This window comes from Coturnix japonica, chromosome 17 (genome assembly GCF_001577835.2).
Source record: "Coturnix japonica isolate 7356 chromosome 17, Coturnix japonica 2.1, whole genome shotgun sequence".
NCBI classification, from domain to species: domain Eukaryota; kingdom Metazoa; phylum Chordata; class Aves; order Galliformes; family Phasianidae; genus Coturnix; species Coturnix japonica.
In genome coordinates this window covers 3,915,292-3,935,856 of record NC_029532.1, presented here as the reverse complement: position 1 = coordinate 3,935,856, position 20,565 = coordinate 3,915,292, and the positions used below count along the sequence as shown (strand labels likewise).

The 20,565-nt window shown below is 45.1% G+C and overlaps 1 protein-coding gene and 1 long non-coding RNA gene across 2 annotated transcripts; one reads left to right on the top strand and one right to left on the bottom strand.

Moving 5' to 3' along the window:
* Positions 1–34: 34 nt before the first annotated feature.
* Positions 35–3,931, top strand: LOC107321736. Its single transcript, XR_001558659.2, has 2 exons — positions 35–146; positions 333–3,931. It is a non-coding gene; the product is annotated as an uncharacterized LOC107321736 (long non-coding RNA).
* On the bottom strand, positions 3,827–10,808 carry SET (SET nuclear proto-oncogene). The gene is made up of 8 exons (XM_015878928.2): positions 10,465–10,808; positions 9,161–9,218; positions 8,066–8,208; positions 7,508–7,611; positions 7,229–7,342; positions 6,005–6,175; positions 5,763–5,909; positions 3,827–4,834 (listed from the first exon to the last, which is right to left on the bottom strand). Exons 1-8 carry the CDS (start codon positions 10,535–10,537, stop codon positions 4,811–4,813), a joined length of 834 nt encoding a protein of 277 aa, XP_015734414.1. The 5' UTR covers positions 10,538–10,808; the 3' UTR covers positions 3,827–4,810.
* Between the last annotated feature and the right edge of the window lie 9,757 nt (positions 10,809–20,565).

Here is a 20,565-nt window from a genome sequence, read left to right as displayed (position 1 = left end):
GGGAACTCCCTGCGGGCGGCCCCCAGGGAGCGCAGATCGTCCTCCAAGTCCCGGGCTGAGCTCGGCGCTTCGCCGCCGCCCTGAGGGAACGGCCGGGATGGCGGCGGGAAGGAGAGGAGCGGCCGTCGGATACTGAGGAGACCGAGGTAAATCCAACCCACAGCGGGTACCGGCACCGGGATGCTGTGGTAAAGTGGCGTTAAGGGGACACCGGGACGGAACTCAGCTCGGGCCGTGCTCAGTTCGGGACATCGGGCTGAAACCGGGCGCTGTTGGTTGTGCTGGTTCTAGTTTCTAGTTCGCATGTAGGGCAATCTACGGCTCTCCTCTAGGGATGATGCTGCCCTGGAAAGGAGACGATGCCCATCTGTCTGCGGCCAACTTTTGCTCTGTAGAGATGCCCCTCTGCGGGGCAGGACGGAGACAGCGCTGAATATCTGGGACAAAAGCAACCCGAATCCATCGGCATCACCACAGAACTGCCAGTGCTGCCTCAGTGCCACGCAGAGCTGACATGCGGTGTATCATAGGCTCGATTGGTGTATCATAGGTTTGATTGGTGTATCATAGGCTTCCCATCGAGTGAGATGCTCCATCACTGCCTTCAGGTGGCACAAACCTCCCCTCAGGTCCCTCCTCAGCAGCACCGTGTATTAATTTTGCACTAATGTGTTTCTTCAGCCCTGGAGTCATCCTGAGTTGGTTGTATTCCCGCATACATACTTAGAAATAGGCTAATAAACAGAATGCTTTCCTTTTATTTAATTAGAGCCGTTTTTTTCCTACAATAAGCCCTTTGTAAATAGTCTACATGTGAATAATTAGTATAAGGAAATCACCAGAAAATGTAGAATTTAAATGTAGCTTAATCAAGTTGAATTAATGAAACCTTAGACTTCCATAAAGCCTTTGAAGGTGCTCCTGTTGTTAATAAAGCGAGTGTATTAGATTAATATAAACCCTTCTGGAACCCGCTCGCTATTTGTAACGTGGGCCAGGCTCTATTTAGCATTTAAGGAATGATTTTAATTAGACTCTTCATTCAGTGGGAATACTAGGAAGGGAAAAGATGAATTAGTTGGCTTTGGAGTTTCATAGGTGCGGTGGACAATCCCTGTGTATGGAGCAGCACAGTCACTCAGATGTGGGATCAAAAGAAAAGCCTTAGAAAATTCTATTTTAATTGAGGAGAAGGAGAGCAAGAGATTAAGCAAAGATTTGCTCCCCTACTAAAGCAAGCTTCTTGTTCAAGGGTCACTTGTTTCCACACCTTTACCACACTGGGCACCTGCAGTCCATATTAGTGAGCATACAACCTCCACCCAACAACAGATTGGGACTAATAGCTGATTCTTTTGAAGAAGACTCTTAGAAATGGTAACATCAAGTTACAGTTCAAGGTACTTTAATTCCTTCCAATAGAAGGATAGCTTGAAGGTACATCAGAAGTGATTTCAGGTTTTCTTTTGGAAAAAAAAGGAAAAAAAATATAAGACATGGCTTCAAAATTCAAGAACAGCATCAGATAAAACAAAGTGCTACCAATATGCACCTGTTTTGAAGTGGTACAGAGAGAAGCTTACAGGTTCAAACAAATGGCATGAAGGACTGAGAAATCGATTCAGATAACGCTTGTTTTTACAGGGACAAAACCTGTATTGACAACTATGGATAAGCATACATGTTAAAAAACCTGACTATTTACACACATTTGCTTTCGTTTGGCACTAGAAATTACAGACAAAAGATTCCATTTTATAGCAATTAAATTTCAAGCTTAAAATAACCTTCAAGTCGTTTAAGTCATTTAAGTACAGTAACTTTAAATTGCCACCAATTTCACATTTTAACCCTGGAAATTCAAGCCATAAAAGCCTAAATTCAGCTTCCACCTGTGACAAGTTTCACTCAGTAGGATCAACTGCATGTGAGGAGCTCAAGCAGCACTGGAGAATTAACAAGAGATACAGATGCTTCATAGAAATTAATCTCCCATTCCTATCCAAGGTGGACATTACCTCTAAATGCTTATTTTTTTGAATGCATACAGATTAAATCAAGTAAAAATGGGCACCCGTTACTTATATTCAGTCAAATTAGACATCACACCAACAGTCAGAGCACACGATGCCCACCTGCAGTATTTCTTCAGTGTTGGTGTTAATCCCTATTCACTTCTATAGTTAAAAAACAGTATTTAAGATTACACTTCAATATGGTTTACTTTTTCTGTACATCACTTTACTCTTCAGCTGTTGCCAGCAGCAAACCCTTCTGTTTCACAGGAAAACCAGCATCAGAACAGCAGCAAGAATGTTTTGTCATCCTGTAAAATCCACGTGTAAATGGATAAGGAAACCTTGAAAGAAGCATTTGAATATCCACTTTCCATTTCCTGCTCACGGCATTTTGACTTTTCAGAACAGTTCTTGGAGGTTTTCTGATAGTAACAGACACGATAGCAACAATGGCACAGTTGTGTTTTCCCCCCACAAAGCATTAAATGAAGACTAGCTAGATTCTTCCCTTAAAGATCTACAATCAATTAGGATGACATAAAAATTAACATTTGTGAGGCATCAGGGCAAGTAATAATAGCACATCAACCCGTCACCACCAACAGGCGCTGGACTTCTATCTTATAGCAAAAAGGAATCTAACAAAGTACAGCCTTCTTAATTTTCATTTGTTTTCTCTCTAGATTACAAAAAAACCTTGACAGCGAACATTTTCATTTGCTTTGCAAGCAGCAAGACCTGAGCAGAAGCTTTTGTTGAGATGGAATAAGGTAGATGGTCTTGTTTTGCACTGATCGCATGCAGACGGGATGTTGTGTTGCCTCCGGTAACCAGACTGAATCCGAGATGGACCCAACGCTTATAGAATGCTCTCCCCTTTCCTATGTTATCTGGGCATGTCTCAAGCAGAGATGAATCTTGCTCTGCTAAGCGTATTCTTTAGCATTAAAAAGAAAAAAAAAAGCAGAATTTGATTACAGCAAATTCTGAGAGGAAAAGGAATCAGAGAATATAAGAGCAAGTCTTCCCAGAAGACAGTCTCCTCTACACATCCAAAGAGATCTAGCTGTTTGAATTTCAGATTAGCTAATACAATCCTTTAAATATTTCAAAAGCACAGCATGTTAAAACAACTTTCATTACACTTTGTGAAATACCAACAACCTCTATGTGAAATCATTACAAGCCATTCAAACACAATCTCTTAACATGTTGGGGGGGAAGTGTCTCTAAAGCATATTTACATGCTGCTACCAAGGAGAGAAAGCAGTAAGCAGCAGCTTCTTTATACAAAAGCTCCAAGGAATCTTGCTAACTCAAGTAACCCAAAGAGTTTCCTTGCACTATTTATTTTCACCTCAACAGAATATCCAGAACCACAACAAATCTTCCTAGAGCACATCCATCTTTTTACTCTGAGTTTGCACGGTCTTCTCATGCAAACCCATCTACTGGAGGTACATCACTCCAAGTTCCTACTAGAACAGCCGAGTCAAGTGCTTCTTTGTTTTGCAGAACGTGAACATACACTTGATCTTCACACAAGACATACATCCGCACTACAGCCTCAGCTTATGGCTGCCACATAATTCAAGAAACGGAGTGCACAGCAGTAACTGCCAGATGGAGCATTTCCCAAGTACTGCCATAACGGAACCTAAACGAACTGCTTATCAGTCCACGGAACCACAGGGTTGCATTGCACTACAGAAACACTGACCAAACGCCCCCAAAAATACCACGAAACTACGTGCAGGTCCAAAACAGAATATTACAACTGTTTCTTTCAGTGAAGACCAACCAGTCCCTTTGTGTACACATTTAGTTTTATTGTAACAAAGCAACTTGTACACTTTAACGTTTAAAACTGAGCATCTTTCTTTCCTTTCCAGTGAAACAAAACAAAAAAACCCAAAAAAAAACCCAAAAAAAAAAAACCAACCCCAAAAAAACAAAACAACAACAACAAAAAAAAAAGAAACCAAAACAAACAAAAAGAAAAAGAATTTAAAAATAAACAAGAACAAAATTACAATAGAGAATGTCAATTCCAAATAAGATCCTACAGGTTCTGCTGATTCTCCATCAAGTGGCAGGGCTCAAAGTCATCATTAGGAGAAGATTTTATTTTAAAAGTGTCATCTTAAACTGCAAGGATGTTTGTTAAACATCACAATTAAACATGCCAAAGGAGAAGAAGCCATGTTGTCAAAATGCCCACTTACCCCACCCACACATCCGAAACCCACCCCAGGCTGACCTTCTATAACCCCATTTTTTTATTTTTATTTTTTTTTTAGCTTTTTCTTTTTTTTTTTAAACAAGAGAAAGTAGACAGATACATGTTGGTAAATGCTAACTGTCCATATTCACATAGAGACACAGTGTAATCTCTGAGCCCAATATACAGAGAAAGAAGGAAAAAAGCTAGATTCTATGCACTACTACACAGGGGCCTAGCACTCTTCAGCTTCCAGCAGAGTGAAGGGAGCAGAAGGTTTTCTTTTTTCCCACAGAATATGGTGTGTTGATTCCATAAACAGTTTTTTTGTTTTGAGACAGAAAGGGATAAAAATGAACTTGAAACAGAAACCGGTAGATTCTTCTCCACTGCGTTCTGCTCAAGGTATTTTCCCCAAATTAAATTGTGAACCATGGTGTAGAGGAGAGAAAAAGAGACCTCAAGAGAACAAGGAGACTGAGCACAAGAAAAAAAAGACAGCAACTTGCTCCCAGGGACTGGAGAAAAATTAAAAAGGTAAAAAGGGAATTTGGAATCCATCAGTGTTCAATTAGTCATCTTCTCCTTCATCCTCCTGTTGAAAGATAAACAACAATTAAAAAAATCTGATCTCCAAACTCCAGATAGCATGAACTTTCAAATGCAGTAACCACAATGTTTTGCTACCCTAGAGCCCACAGTCCTGCAGCATTACTCATAGCACTTGTGTGATCATCTGTCCCTCTTCACTAACAGTGACACTTGTGAGTTACGTATCTACACAGAAGTGAGGCAGCACTGAAAAGTGCTGCTTCCCACTGAAAGAACAGTTCTGAAGAAGTTACCGTGACTTACAATCACTAACATTCATTAGTTAGAAAGTGAATTATTTATTCTTTGCTGTTTCCTTTTCAAATCAGAAGAGCAAAATTCTGCAACTTTCAGACTCTAATGTTCTAAGTTGCTGCCCATTTCTCAGCATACAGTGCCTGGTACTCACAATGTTCCTCCTGCCAGAATCAAGCAGTCAGTTTCAACCTCCCAACACCCTGAGTGCTGTCTCCAGAACCCCACTCGCTCTAAGCAAAACTTAATTCCTCAACTCAACCAAGAGCCTCAGCTAAGATGCCAATAAGCCAAAATGAACCAACAGGCAAGAGAGTTACAGAACTGGATGCATCAACAAAAGCTATTTACAAGTAAAGTTTTGCTGTAATGCTCGCTAATTAATGATTTGATTAAGCTAGAGCAGATACTAATATCTAATTCATCCAGAGCGCTTTCCTTGCAGGTTCACTCAAACTAGTTTATTGCACACTCAGATACACAAACGTACTTACCACAACACTGAAATACTGTAAGTGAAAGCAGTAATAGTCCTGCTTCTCTCCTAAAACTTTGTCAGTGTCTGTACAGAAAACTACCTTTATATCAATGGCTCAATATTCTCACAAGTCCCTCTTTTGAACTGATTTGATTTCCATAGATCAAAGAGAGGGAACAGGTAAAAGCTGAGTGCTCACCTCTCCTTCCTCTCCCTCATCATCATCTTCATCTTCTTCTCCCTCATCTTCATCTCCTTCTTCATCAATATCCTCCAATCCTTCTTCCTCTTCATCATCATCATCATCTTCCTCTCCCTCCCCTTCTTCATCATCCATATCAGGAACCTTTAAGACACATACAATAACTACAATGATCAAATTCACTTTTACCCGCACAGCGCTTCTGCGGGTATTGAAGTACAGCACAGCACTATCCTTACCAAGTAGTACTGTAATGGATTTGGCCAGATGTCATCCTTGATGACCTCCCCTAGTTCATCTGCACCTGCATCAGAGTGGTCAGTGAACCAGGTAAAGAAACTTTCTGGCTCTTCATGCTGCCTCTTCCTACTGGCTTTGTTCTGTGTCTGGCTTGAACGTTTTGTCAGATCCTGAAAACAAAATTAAGAAGTTCTCTAAATACATTTTTACACTTTTGTGTGTGTTCCCCTCCCTTCTTCCCCCCCAAAAAAAGTAAAAACATGAGCACCAGGTAGAAACATGCTTGTCTAAACAACCTAAATATGTCATTCAATCAATCTTTCAGGGAAAAAATCTTGAAATAAACGTTTGGAACCATCGGGATTCATAGCAAAAGGTACCACTCAGCAGCAAGACTACTCGCTTCTTCTAATGACTTCCACTGACACACTGCAGATACACGAGAACGTGCACTTCCTTTATGCCTCCCTGTCATGGGAAGTAAACAAGTGTTTACTGAAATACCAAACTTATAATAGCTAAATAGTGCTCTAGAGTTGCTGTGATTGCAGCTCAATGCTACAACTACCACATAAACACACAGCTTAAGTTCAGTCTCCACACTTCAAAGCTGTCTAACTTAACACTGAGATGCAGACCTGCTTGGTGTTCTTATCTTAACACGCTCTGCTTTGAAGCCTTCAGGACATTCTTTGTGGTAAGCAAATAAAAACGCACACACCACTGAAACGTATGGTCACAAGAACATCCATCCAGTACATCAGCCCAGAAGCTTCCTAAGTTTGCAACAACCTGATTCCTAAGTTTGAAAAAAATGCAACTATCTTGGATTTAACCCGTTCTTTCTTGGGTTATAAGGTAACTCAAAACTTCCAATGTCTGTTTTCTTGATAGAATCCTAACATTTATAGGCTGATATTATTTAAATGAAGAACTATACCAAAGTTCACATCAATGCTATGGTGTATCTTAAAGGCCATTCAGCTACTTCATATTAAAACTGTAATTTCCGTACAACAGCTCAGTCAAGCTACTGTACAGGATGGAGAGTTACCTACGTATCTCCAGGCAAGTGTTGCAAAGCATGAACTACATGTCATAGAAAAGAGGGAAAGGGATGAAAAGAGGAAGAGACAGCTGCAGTTCTGAAAAGAAGTCAAAGGAACACAAATGCAAATGATGGTATCACAGCAGCAGTTCCTCTCTCAGACACAGATACGCACCTTTCCAGATTTCCATTTGATCTCAGTTGATTTTGAAGATGGGTCTCCGCTTTCATTCAGGTGGAACTCTTTGGAGAGAACTTTATTTTCGAAGTATGGATTCTCATCAAAATACTGCAGAGTTGAAAGCAAAGAATTACAACTCCCAGATCGTGATCATATCGTGCCAAGTCAAATCTGGGACTAAATAGACAACTGAATAGATTAAGTTACCAACTACAACCCCATCCACAACTACACTCAAAAAGTAACAAGCAAAGGAAGATTCCAAGTACTTACAAAATCTATTCTGTAACCTGATTTGATGTCTTCAAATTCTGTCACCTCAACTCTGGTCAAATAATGCAGTGCCTCTTCATCTTCTTCTCCCAGCAGTGCAGATACTAAGGTAGAATTAGGAATACCAGGTTAACAAAGCTATTAAACGTATGTCATGAACATGAAATAAAGGAAATTTACACTGCATACAATCTGAAAAGCAACACGTTTGAGCCAACTTGTTGTGGCCCATTTTTTGATTCAGAAGCCAGAGAGCAGACTATTAGCAGCTGTATTTTCTTTAAAGGGGCCGATCATTTGAGGAAAGTATGAAACTGGTCATTTAAAATACAGGAAGAAAATTGCCACGGAATTCTAGTGACCAACATGTTCCTTTGGTCAACAAATGCAAGAGCCAAAAAGCGTATAAAACATGCCCTGTGACAAAAGGAAGTGTTTGCATATGAAGCGGGCTTCTGTGTAAGTGCATGAACTGCTAGAAAACACTCAGAACTACAAGAGCCTCACATTACAAGGAAGCATTGAATGTATGGAAACAGAGGGCTACGAGCAATATACCTTGCGGGTGGTTGACAAATGTTGTTACCCAGAAATTTGGGATTTTGGCGATCAATTCTGACCTCTTCTGGAAGAATGGTTGGCGGAGTTTGTTGTATTTCTGTTCTACTTTCAAGATTTCCTCACTGGCTTGTTCATTCAGTCTGTAATACAAAGAGCCAAGCTAACCTTACAAGAGAAAACTTAAAGATGCATCACCAGTAGTTAGCAGCAAACTGAACGGGCTTAATTAGAGTAGTCAGGAGCTCAAACATAAAACAGAGGCTCAAACCTGGTAAGAAACACACTGCCATAAGCAATCACACACATCTTAATCAAGCATTCTAAGCACATTTTATGTTTTGCAGCATTACATAAGAGGCAGACCCTTATTTACGCAACACAAAGTAGTATTTGATGCCTTACATGTTTCATAGGCAAGACACCTGTTGATGTGTGCTGCATAACACCATCACCTGCCATGTATAATTTCAGGGCAGGTAAGCAGGACTATAGCAAAGCAACCCCACATCAGCAGAGTCTTAAGACAGAACACTTAATTGGCTTCATAAAAGACAGAGCCCTAAAACCACAACTGTTCCACACAGCCCAAGCCTCACTAATCACCTGCACTCTTGGCAGGATGGTGTGCATGCAGATGGGACCCAAATAGTGACAGAGCCCCCCAATGCCTGGGGAAGTTAAACTAAGATTTCAGTGAAGTTTTCTAGCTACAAACACACAACTGCAGGATAAAACTACTTACAGTAACAGTATCTTTTCAATCTCACTGCTTAAAAGTATGAGAATACTTCTGCAAAACGGCACACGCGTGAACAAGCAGCAAGTAATAAACCTCTAAACTATCACAGTGGATTTAGAAATACAGACTCAAGTTGTGTATTACCAGTGAAAAACTGGTAACCAAGAAGTGGAGGTACTTCCACATGTTGGTCATACAGCAATAACTGTTACACACCCGGTCAGGTCAGAACACACCAGAACCCATGGGGGAATCTGAAGGGACTGGGAACCACTGCCAAGCACTTCATGCAATGTTTTTAGTCTTTGAAATCACTTTCTGCTAAAGAAAAACGAAAGCTTTGTAGTGTTTACCTGTCTATTTCATTCTGTACTTCATCAATGTGTTCAATTGCTTCCTGTTGCTCTTTTTCTGAAAAATAAATGAAAATGCATCAAAATCCCTCAATTCTTGAACCTGAGGAATCTTTTCCAGTGACCTACAGCACAAACACAGCGATTCCTACCTGGTGCCTTGAGCACTACCAGGCCTTTCAGTTTCACCTACTTTATGGTGAGCTGTGGCTGCAGTGCCAACAAGTGCCCACAAATGGGACTCCTTACGAGTTCACCTCCAAAAATCACAGCTCTAATTCCTCAATGTGCTTTTAGGAATCAGTGGAGGTAGTAAGTGAACCAGGAGAGAATACTAACAATTTCACTAAGGAGCTGCAAGCCTAAGAGCAATGGATTTCAAGGAACGTGCATTCAGTAATTCGGAAGAGACCGAAATATCGCTGGAAATAGCCCAAGTAGGAGCGCTGTGCCTTCTAAAACCCACACAGCACAGCGATGGGCGAGTCACGAGGACACGGCTCCGAGGTCACGCTCGGTCGGCTCATTTCTCATCGCTCCGTCCCCTCGGACACCGGCTCTGTTCAGTGCCGCCCGTTCCCCCATCGCACCCGGTGATGAATGACCGGCTGCGGGCAGGGGCCGGCGCGTTGAGCGCGTCCCGCCCGGCTCAGCTCGAACAGGCCGCGGGGAGCACAGCACGTGTGTGAGCGCAGCGTGCGGCGGGCCGGGAGGAAGCGGAGCGCTGCGCCCTAACAGCGGCGGCGGAGAACGGAGGAAACCAACCCGCGGCGCGGCGGGGACCTGCAGCAGCGCGGAGCCTCCGCACGTGGGTCGGCGCGGGCGGTTCGCTCGGCCCGCAACCGCGTGGCCCCGTCGCTCCATCCCCGCGCGGCGGAGCGGCACCACGCGGCGGCGGCGGCGCCGAGAGCGGGAGGCGGCCGAGCATCATGGCGGCGGAGCACAATGAGGAGCCGCGGATGGTGCTACGGGAGGGAGGGGAGAGCTGCAAAGGGAGGGGGGGGCGGGGGCGGGGGGGGGGGGCGGGGGGGTCCCGCCGCTCCGCCGAGGCCGCAGCGCCCCCCGGCCGGCCCCGCCTGCGCCCGTGGGGAAGGAGGCCGGGCCGGGAGCGGAGACAAAAGGGCGCTAACATGGCTCCTCTGCCGCCTCCTGCCGCCGCCGGGGCCTGCACATCCGCCCGGCCGGCCCCGCGCTCTTCCCGCCTCCGGCCCGGCCGCGGCCCGTGTGCTGGGGAAAATGGCGGTCGGTGCGGCGCGGTACGAGCCGGAGCCGCCATTCCCCGCCCGCCCCCGGCGCGGCCTCACCTGAGGTCTCGTCGGCCCCATCGTGGTTGGAGTTGAGCTCCTTCTTACTGACTTTGGCCGCCGGCGCCGACATGGTGATGGTGCGGAGCGGAGCGCGCAGGGAGGGAGGGGGCTGTAGCGGGGCTGAGGGAGGGGGGGCCGCGCGCAGACTCCTCCTGCTGCCGCTGTGCGCTGTGCCGCTGTGCTGCCGCTGTGCCGCCCTCCTCCTCCTCCGCCGCCGCCGCCTCCTCCGCCCGGTCCTGGCGCTCCCGTTTCACAGGGGGCGCAGCGTTGCTCCCAACGCCTCGCGCTGCCCGCAGCCACAATCGCCTCCTGCTGCTGCTGCCGAGGGGCGGGCGGCGCGGGGCGCATGCGCAGCAACCCCCCCTCCGGGGCACGGGGGGGACGTAGGCCGCATGGCGCATGCGCACCGAGGCCCCTGCCGGGCGCTGTGCGGCGGGCGGCGAAAGGCGCATGCGCGGTCCGCTCCGCTCCCAGACAGAGGACGAGCGCGCCGCCGCGCGCATGCGCAGAGTCCGCCTCCCGCCGCGGGCGGCACAGGGCGCAGCCGCACACAGGCCCCGCCCCGGCCCCGCCCCGCTGAGCGCCGCACGCCGGGCGGACATTGGGCGCAGCGCGATCGGCTGAGGCGGGGTCGGAGCGGAGACACTGAGCGGGAGGAGGAGGAGGAGGAGGAGAGGGAGGGAAGGAAGGGAAGGAAGGGAGAGAGGGAGGAAAGGGGGCGACAAGGGCGGCGGCGCGATCAGGTGTGTGTGTGTGTGAGGAGCGGCCGGGGGCGGGCTGCGCATGCGTGCGCGCCGCCGCTGCCGTCACCCGGCGCACGTGGCCGCGCGCCTTCACCGTGAGCGCCGCGATCGAAGCGCGTCTCCTCAGCCCGGCTCCTCAACCCGGCCGTGTCTGTCCCCTCAGCGCCGCCCCCGCCCCGTGTGAGGCGCCGTGTGTGGCGGTTGGATCCGCGTCCCGAGGCGCTGGGTGAGCTCCGTGTGCGAGCCGTGGTGTCACACGCGGCTCCACGAGCAGCCTCAATACATTGAGCTGGCCCTGCTGGCCCGGCCCCTCCTGCACTGCAGGACGGACGGCGCTCACACATGGCTGCCCCTGTGCCTGTAGCTGGAACATGACTCAGAGCAGCTCAGACGTTCCGTCCCGAGGACACACGGGCCCTGTCAGTCACATCCAGCCCACTCCATTGCAGTGGGAGCGCAGCCCCAGAAGGTCACTGAGCCCCAGCGCCTGCCAGCACACCTGCCGCTGCAAGCAGGGAAGCGGCCTTTAAATAACCCTTTGTGTCCCTTTCCACCTGTTGTGGAAGAGCTCAGAGCAGCCTCACAGCTACACGGAGCCCCGTTTTGCTCTTGAAGTAACAGCTGAGCTCCTCTTTTCTACCAAAAATGCAGCTTATCGCTAGCAAATGAATATTATGATGCAGATCAAGCTAAGAAACAGACACAGCTTTGATGAAGCAGGAACTTGCCCTTTGTGGTTTGCTTTCCAGTCACACCACATTCTCACATTCTCCCTGCCTCACTTTCCCTTCCTTTGCCACCTCCTCCAGTTGCCCTTACAGTGTGCTCAGCCAACGAGGCCTGGATCAGCTCCTGCCTCCTCAGAGCCCCCCTATAATCCCAGTTCCCACTCACAGCTGTTGCTTCCAAACCCCAAGGTTTTCTCCTTTGTGTTCCTCGCTGTCACTTCCTGCCAGCTCTGTCTGCTCCCACTGTCACCCACAACTGTGGCACAACCACGGTTTGCACTGTGCTTCCCTATGCAGACAGGAGGGGAGCTGCCATCTGTGCCAGACAAAGCAACAAAGCATCACAGCTTAATGCAAGATGATCGACGACTTCTCCAGAGGGTGCTCTCAAGGCCTTCCTGATGCCCAGCACAGCAACAAAGCTGCTCTCGTGCTCTGTCCGTGTCTCCCAGGATTGATTAATATGGATGTTTCACATTCAGACAAGGTAAAGGTAAGCTCAGGTGTGCAGCATGATTTTCTTTCTTCTGTTTTCATTTAATCTCTTCTCTATGCAACAATGTATGTTTGCCTTTTCCCCCCTTTTATCACTTGTAACATACTATTCTGTTCTAGATTGGTCTTTCAGGGTCCACAGTTTGAGAACGTAGGCTGTGTAACTGAAAGCCAGTTCTGTGACGATCAGAGGGACACGTGCTTACTCCCTACTACTTCTTCCACACATCAAGCAGCCTGTATTGCTGAAGCAATCTGATCTGTCAGTTCCAATGATGTATACATACCCTTTCACCCAAGCTGACCGGTTGTTTTTACAGCCTGTCTATTCTGCTTTTCAAAGGAGAACTTTACTTTCAGTTCAGCTGCAGTCTGACTTTTGGGTATAATTCATAACAGGTCTCCCACCAACAGGTGCTTCCATCCTTCTGGGGCTGGGCTCAAACAGTTTGACAGCAGCTCACAGAACGATGCTTTCCCTGCTCTCTCTTCATTGCTTTATAGAGACGTAATGGAATAAAACGAAGCCACTGAGTTAGAGCAGTTGTTGAGAAGGAAGGATGGGAGCAGAGCACCCAGTGGCTGTTGCTGCTGAATTGATTTGCTGTTTGTTCTTGCTGCATTGTCAACATGTGTGCTCAGGAGGAACATGACTCAAGTATCTGTGAAAAAGCAAGCAGCACAATTCTCAGCCCCGTCTGAAACTGCTCCTCTCGGTAGGGATCCTAAAGCCCATGTAGTTTCATTAGAAAGGAAGGAAAATGGCATCTAGGTGATAGAAAGCCTCGTTACTTGAGCTATCTGCTATTACAGGAGGTTTTCCAGAAGTTAGATACGATGTTCAGACATAAGACTATGCTTAATTTCATGATAACACTAGAAACAAACAGCCCACTTAGAAGAACTTGTTTTGTAATTGATAAATATTCAGTCACTTCCCTTCACTGCTATCTAATGTTTCTCATTATCTATAATTAACACCTAAGGCAGTTTCGGTCTTTGAATAACAGTTGAGGGGTTAAAATGTACAGTTACAATAGGGTGAAACACGAGATATGGAGGATACGGTGTCCTCCTTCCCTCCCCTTCTCCTATAGATGTATATATTACATCAAGTATAATAGAAAAGTAACACTTTTTCCTAAATGACCCCGTCCAAGTAGCTCTGCTGCCTGTATCACAAGCAGCTTTTTTCCATTGGTGTTACAGTTTGTGTTCCTGCGCTTCTCTGAACTTCAGGTTCTATGGTTGAAGTTGCAAGACCGTCTGTGCTGTCCTCCCAGCTGAGTGCACGAGTCCTTCCGTGTTGTCACATAAAGGAGTGAGATCTTCACAGCCTGCAGGGTGGCAGTGGCTCCCAGATAAGTGAAGAAAACTCATGTTTGTTTTCCTCTGTGTATAGATGAACGTCTGGGGGGTGCTGGCAGCACCTGATAGTGATTGATAGCCTTACAGTTTACATAGTCTGCAGTGGTAGTTGCTTGTTGTTATCACGAATGGAATAAACAGGGCCTATTCAGAAAGACAGTCTCCTCTTTGATGCAGGAGTTCTGATCTCCCAGTATTTCTTTCTTTAGATAGATACGTTACTATCAGACAGAGACATAACTGGTAATCGTGCCTGGTTTTTGTAACATCAGCTGTACCTATTAAACACGGACCCTTGATTTGGCAAATGAAGCCAGAAAATGTGCTAAATCCTCACAAATACAATGTAATGATGTGTGAAAAAAATGGAGGATAAATTTCCAGCTAAGTATTCCAGCTATACAGAATGGGCATACATAAAATCATGCCAGTCAGCGTGATTAATAGCAACTTAACATGTTTATAGCCCTCCATTTAGAAGAATCTCACAGAAATTATGGTATAGAAATAGAAAACAAGGATCATGTTACCACCAAACACTTTACAGCTGTACATCTACACTGGGAGCCTGCTCTGCCACTGAAGCCCTGCATGCTCACGCTCTGTATTCAGAACAAAGATCCCCCCAGCAGTGCAAGGCAACTTTTTTTTTTTAAGAGTGTATGAAAGCTTTAAATGACTGAATACAGCAACGAGTTGAAGGCTGAACGACATCTGAAACGCACATAAGCTCGTACTTGATAGTAAAGTCTGACTGACATATCAGTGCTTACTCTAAGCAGCAGGCAGAGGCACACCGGCTGGTTTGCTGCGTGTAATCAGTTTGACAGCCCCCAGGAACTGCCGAGTCTCCATGACCCTGGAAAGACAGTTTGGCACATATATTAAACAGTCAAATACCTCCCCTCCAACTGTTTATTCATCTCCACTTGCCACAGACCTTCCCAGCCTGCGCTCACATTAGCACCGAGTGCTTAGATAATGATGGAAGAATCTTCCACGTGTCCTCGCAGTTGTTGCAGTCAGAGCCCTCAGATGAAAATACAGCCGGATTAAATGCTGCCTTTGAAGCAGGATGGTGCTTCAGTAGCACAGACAACACAGTGAGTAATGTCACATAATTGAATAAATCCGATGATTCTGTTGGGGTTTTTTTATTCCCTTAATTTTTGGCCACATTCCCATTAGATGTAGTCACTCTTTCATGTACCAATGTTTTTAACCGGAGTGCTCGCCTGTAATCTAGGAAGAGCTGGATGGTCATGTAACACTTTTTCTCATTCCGAGACACTAGAGACAAAAAGGCAGCCAAAATATATGTATATATAAAAACAACGTCAATATAAATCAACATTTGAAGTCAATGAAACCTGAGACACTTGTGAACACGAGATGTAGAGCTCTTCAGATCTGTGAGTGCTTATGAATGTTTTGTTCCTTTCTTTCACATGAGGTGAAGAGTTGTGAGTAGTGCAGGGAGCTGAAATGATCTGTTCCTTCCAGAAGGTAAGGGGAAAACGCTTATTGGAAGATTCTCTTAAAGTTACATTAGGAAGTGTGAAATGAAGAGTCTCTGATAATCTGATCGTTAATTAATACCTCTTCCAGACAGTTTGATATTTGTGTTTAGGGCTCTTCTACTACACACACTCGTGTGTAATGAAAGCTTTGAACAGAAGCTGTTGGACAAAGTGACCACTCAGAGGAGGTATTCCTAGGTAGAACAGTCAGTCATTAATAAGGACTTTCAGACTGAAATGCTGCAATATTAATACTAGGAGTTACTTGGACTAGCTGTGCCAGCCATGCTTTAGTGTAGAAGGCCCTGAAATAATAAACAGAGGAAGGAGCTATTTGCCTTTGCTTTCTGCTCTGTCCAGAGGAAGACTAATTTCCTTGTAGCTGGGGCACAAGATCCATTCCTAGATAGAGTCCTAAATAGACACAGTAGATCTGGATCAAATGTACTCAAATAATAGAATGGTGTGGGTTGGAAGGAAACCTCAAAGATCATCTAGTCCAACTCCCTGATGTGGGCAGGGTTGCCAACCATTAAACTTGTATGAAAGCTGAATCAAAGGTTTAGGATATCTAAGCAGAAGGGATGCAGCAATGCTGAGGACTCACAAAACCATACTTGGTTCTCCTGTAGTTTCCCTTCAGAGAATCACCTCTCGCTTCTCCACTTATGGGGAAGTTCAGATTCACACACCTCTTCCACAAACAGAATCCACAAATATTTGCTTTCCAGTACGTTATGGCCAATTTTCAATTTACAGTGAAGAGTGAATGTGTTATTTACGATCCTTCCATCTCAGGTTGGTGTTATTCAGACATTCACAACACATCCTGAGCTTTCTGTACGAGTGCACTGACAGAAGAGGTGAAATAAAAAGGAAGAAAATACCTAGAGATGCCATATACGGTTTTTGCTATAACAATACATTGTGCACATTATTCTTTTCATCTGAGAATGTCAAAGCTCTTAAAAAAACCTACCTAAATATAAAAACTCTGTGAGAAAAGTAATTCTTGTATTGATTGACTAAATGCTGGAGTTATCCAGCTATCCCTCATTAGAGCCAGAGACAGAACATAGGAACAGAGCTAAGCTTCAGCTTCAGCTACATAAAATGCTGCTCAAGTTGCCAACAATGAAGATCTGCAAGTGGAATTTGGTTAATTGTGTCAGTCTGTAGGAACGCTCATTATTTGTTGGTATTACAATGGCTCTGAGAGTCCCAAGAGCTCTGAGACTGCCGTCCCCTTGCACAAGGTGCTGTCTGAGCACAAAGCAAAGAGGTGGCTTTGGCTTGGAAGGATCTGAAGTCTTTGAGGACGTTGTTTAATTCATTTTTCTACTAGAAGGTCCTGCTTATACATTCCCCCCCCCACTACATTCCTCCTCTCTTCCCCATCGTGCTGGCCTTGGATTGTGCCAGTGCTGTTTCTTGTGCAGCCTCATGTTAAACTGAATTGGGAACCTGATTTCAATTAAAAAATAATCCTCAGAAAAAAAACATTTATTTTTAACTCAGACCCTGATCTGTTCCCTGCTGCAGATGCTCAAAGAAGATGCCACGAGAGACAAGGTCACATAACGACAGGAATGAATGGGGAAAGGGTGAGGAACAGGTTGCATCGATCCCACTGACTTAGAAGATGTGTCTGTCAAAGCGTGCCCTTAGCACGGCAAGGCTGCTGGTGTGAAAAAAACACACTATTGTTAGTTCTGTTTAGATTAACACAAGCAAGTGGGCAATCGATGGACTAAAGAAGAGAACTTCAGGTGGTACAGTGGAAGTTTTCAGAGTAGAATTTGACATCATGGCCAAAAAGTCATCCTTCCCCTTTGGATTCAAAACTAATGACTCTCGAAAACACACAAAGGAAACAACCTTTCAACTCTATGTTTGCTTTTGCAGTGGCACGACTGGAAAATCATTTCATCTGCCTTTACAAAGAAAGCTGAGGAGGGTGTAAAACAAAGTAGAGACCATTTCCCTCCCACCACAGCCGTACATCTATTATCTGACTCACCACTTCTGGGATTCCTTCTGGCAGTGCTGGTTTTATTGCAATGAAAACTCAAGCGTGTGAAAAATATTCCCTATTTTCTGAGGCCCGTTCTATTCTCTGTTCACTGTTTCGTTCAGGTCAGTATTCCTTCCTTTAAAGGTTTGGAACTAAAGATTCAGAAAGTGTCGTTCTTAAGCCTTGTGAGAAGGAGCGGCACAGTGGAAAGGAAGGGGGAAGGGGGAAATGAAAGGGGAGGAGAATCCCTATCTGAAGAGAGACTCCAGAGTAGAGAAATTTTACTGACATCCATTCAGTATCCAGCAGGGTCTCCTTCAAGGGCTTTTACTGAGATCCAAAGACTCTCGCAATTCACAGAGGCATTTACATGCAACGTTGCCCTCTGGGAGCTAAGGTATAACTGTACTCCTGGATAATAATAACAAAGAATACTACCAGATTCCCATTGAAATGTCAACCAGGCACTACTGTTCTAAAGAGCAACAAAGAGATGCTAATATAATTAATTATGAAGCCTCAGTACCCTCATTAACACTTCTTTGGTGCCCAGATCTTTGAAAATCAGCTGTATAAAGTGACTGTCAGAGTTAATTCCTTATAAATTGCCTCCTGTCACTGCAGCAAGTTCTCTCAGGCCTTGGTGATGCTGAGAAATCTGTTGTGTGGGATTCTTTTTTTTTTTTCCTTTTTTTTTTTCAGTACTGATGCAGTCGTATTGGTTATTAAAAGTACAATATATAAAGGCTGAATGAGCAGGAGTTTGTCAGGATAGAGTAGAGCAAAATCAAAAAGCCTTTAGATAACACAGTTTTGATAGATCGGTAACATAAATAGGAAAAGTTTGAATTGCTTAAATGGAAAACTAAAGACAAAAGAAAAACAGGATCCAAAGGTGTGACATTTGGCATGAAGATGTTTCCGGACCGTTTTAAATATGAGGACAGCAGCCAGTTTAGAGCCTTTTCTCTCCTCCTACTGCCTTTACGACAGCATTTCAGCTCCAGGCCTCATTCCGATGCACCCTCCCTCCCCACCACTCCCGCTTACAAATATATATTTCAATAGGCTTATGCTGCACGGAGTTCCAAACCCAGCATGTAATGGGTACCATTGTTTTCACGCTTTTCCGCAGAGAGACACATTCATGCCTTTTGGGGCTCTGCTTTGTCATCTTCTTGCTTTTTTCTTTAAGTTAGACCAGGATCAGAACCCTACATGAACACTAACAAAACGTTCAACAAACCATCTACGTTTGTAGTTCATTCCATTACATCCCCGTACCATTCAGTCTCCTAAAGGATATAAAGAAGATCTCTTAGAGAAGATAAGAAACCTGCTCATTAGAGATCACTTTGCATTTGTTGCAGCAGTAGAAACACTGAATGGCAACATGGCAAACTGCACACAACAGCCTGCTCAATCTCTGTGTATTTCTGTACTTTTGATGAGATTTTGTGCAGTGCAGAATTGCTTGGACTTATCTGTGTTTGTACAATGTGCTATAGGACCCTTTGGGCTCCTTGCTATGTGTGGGATGTTGGAACCTTCCAAACATTAACCCAATTCTATTGCCCTGTGACAGATGGCAGCAGAGGGGCAGTCTGACAGAATGGAGGTGTGTTTGGAGTGAAGGTATGGAACTGACTCGCCTTCAAGAACTATCACACAGCTTGTGCTTGCTTTACATTTGATAGGACTTAGTAGAATGTAACTATCTATCTCAGAATGGCCTTTTAGAAGCAGCTTATCTGCAAGGGAGAGCCGATCCTCCTCAGACAAATAATACCTACCTGCAGTGCTTTTCAAGATAGTCGGGTGCTTTACACATGCAATTCCAATTTGAACAGCTGTTTGAGATACTATAAACACAGTATGAATTGATAAATTAATACACAGAACAGATAAATAATATTTAGTCACATATGATGAATACGGAATTAATTTAACAGATCTCAGTGTTTTCCTCCATGCTGTCAGCACTGCAACGGGTCAGCAACCTTTTAAAGGTGGGATGCCAGATTGTACGTTTATTTCTGAGATTAGATGGTGAGCGTGCTGATATCAGCTCAGCAGGAAGAAGGGGATGCTGTGCCTACAAGGGGAGAGCTGCTGCCAGTCACATCACTGACCCTATCTTGCCTGTGTCCAAAGCAGAGGCTCCCAGCTGCCGTTGTGCTCAGAGCACCATGACAGCCAGAAATTGGGATCCCGAGCCTTTCATGGATCCTTTTGACATTCCGTGGCTCATGGCCCTGTTCCAGCTCTTCCTCACCATTCACAATCTGCCAGCATGGAGTCTTCACACTCCTGTAGTGGCAGCTTGCTGCAACAAAGCCAGCTTTCCCTATGCTCCTTCCCATTTGTTGGACTAAAGTCTCTTATTATCGATGTGGAAATAGCTATGGGATATGCAATACCTGTACCGTGCAAGAGATCCTACCTATAACAAGGTTTAAAAGGGACCCCTCCCCCCCATGCTAATTCTACAAACCCTAACAGATCTGTGACTAATGGGGATGGATTATTTTTGTAACATATCATGTATGTATGTGCAACAGAACTTCAGAAACGAGCCAACATATTTTCTGCCAAAATTTCAAGTATGATTTTTCAAAGCAAATGGGATCGAATTTGCAGAGGGAAATTGGGCAGGGGGAGGGGGAAAAACGAGGTCAGAAGTTGGAGAAAAATGTACGAGCTCTGTATGAATGAACCAGCAATGGACTCACAGCCTGAGGGTACACACTTGGAATCCACACAAGGACCTGAGCCCTGTGAAGCTGCTGGACTCTGAATGCAGGTGCTGTGCTCTGAATGCAGCACAGCTGGGCTGACCTTCCCTCAGTGAATGTCTGAACACCTGGTTTTCAAATCAGATTTCTAACAAAAAAGAACTAAGATCTGCACATAGCAATACATCCACACAGCATCAATCAGATACATTTCAATCAACGCTCTGATTTAGGGACCTGGGTCCTGTTTTTCCTTCTGCCAGACATTTTCAGCATGGTGTAACTTACAACCCTTGAGCATCCTTACAACCCTTACAATCCTTTCAAATAACTCAGGGCATTCCAGTCGTTCCCTGTTGGGCCATACCTGCTTATTTGCCTTCTTGCCTTCACATTTCTAAGTCCTGATTGTATTTCTCCAGGAATATCCCCATTTAATGCAAAGCTCAGGGCCTCAATGATGCTCCATCAGTAGAACAAACAGCCTCACTCTAA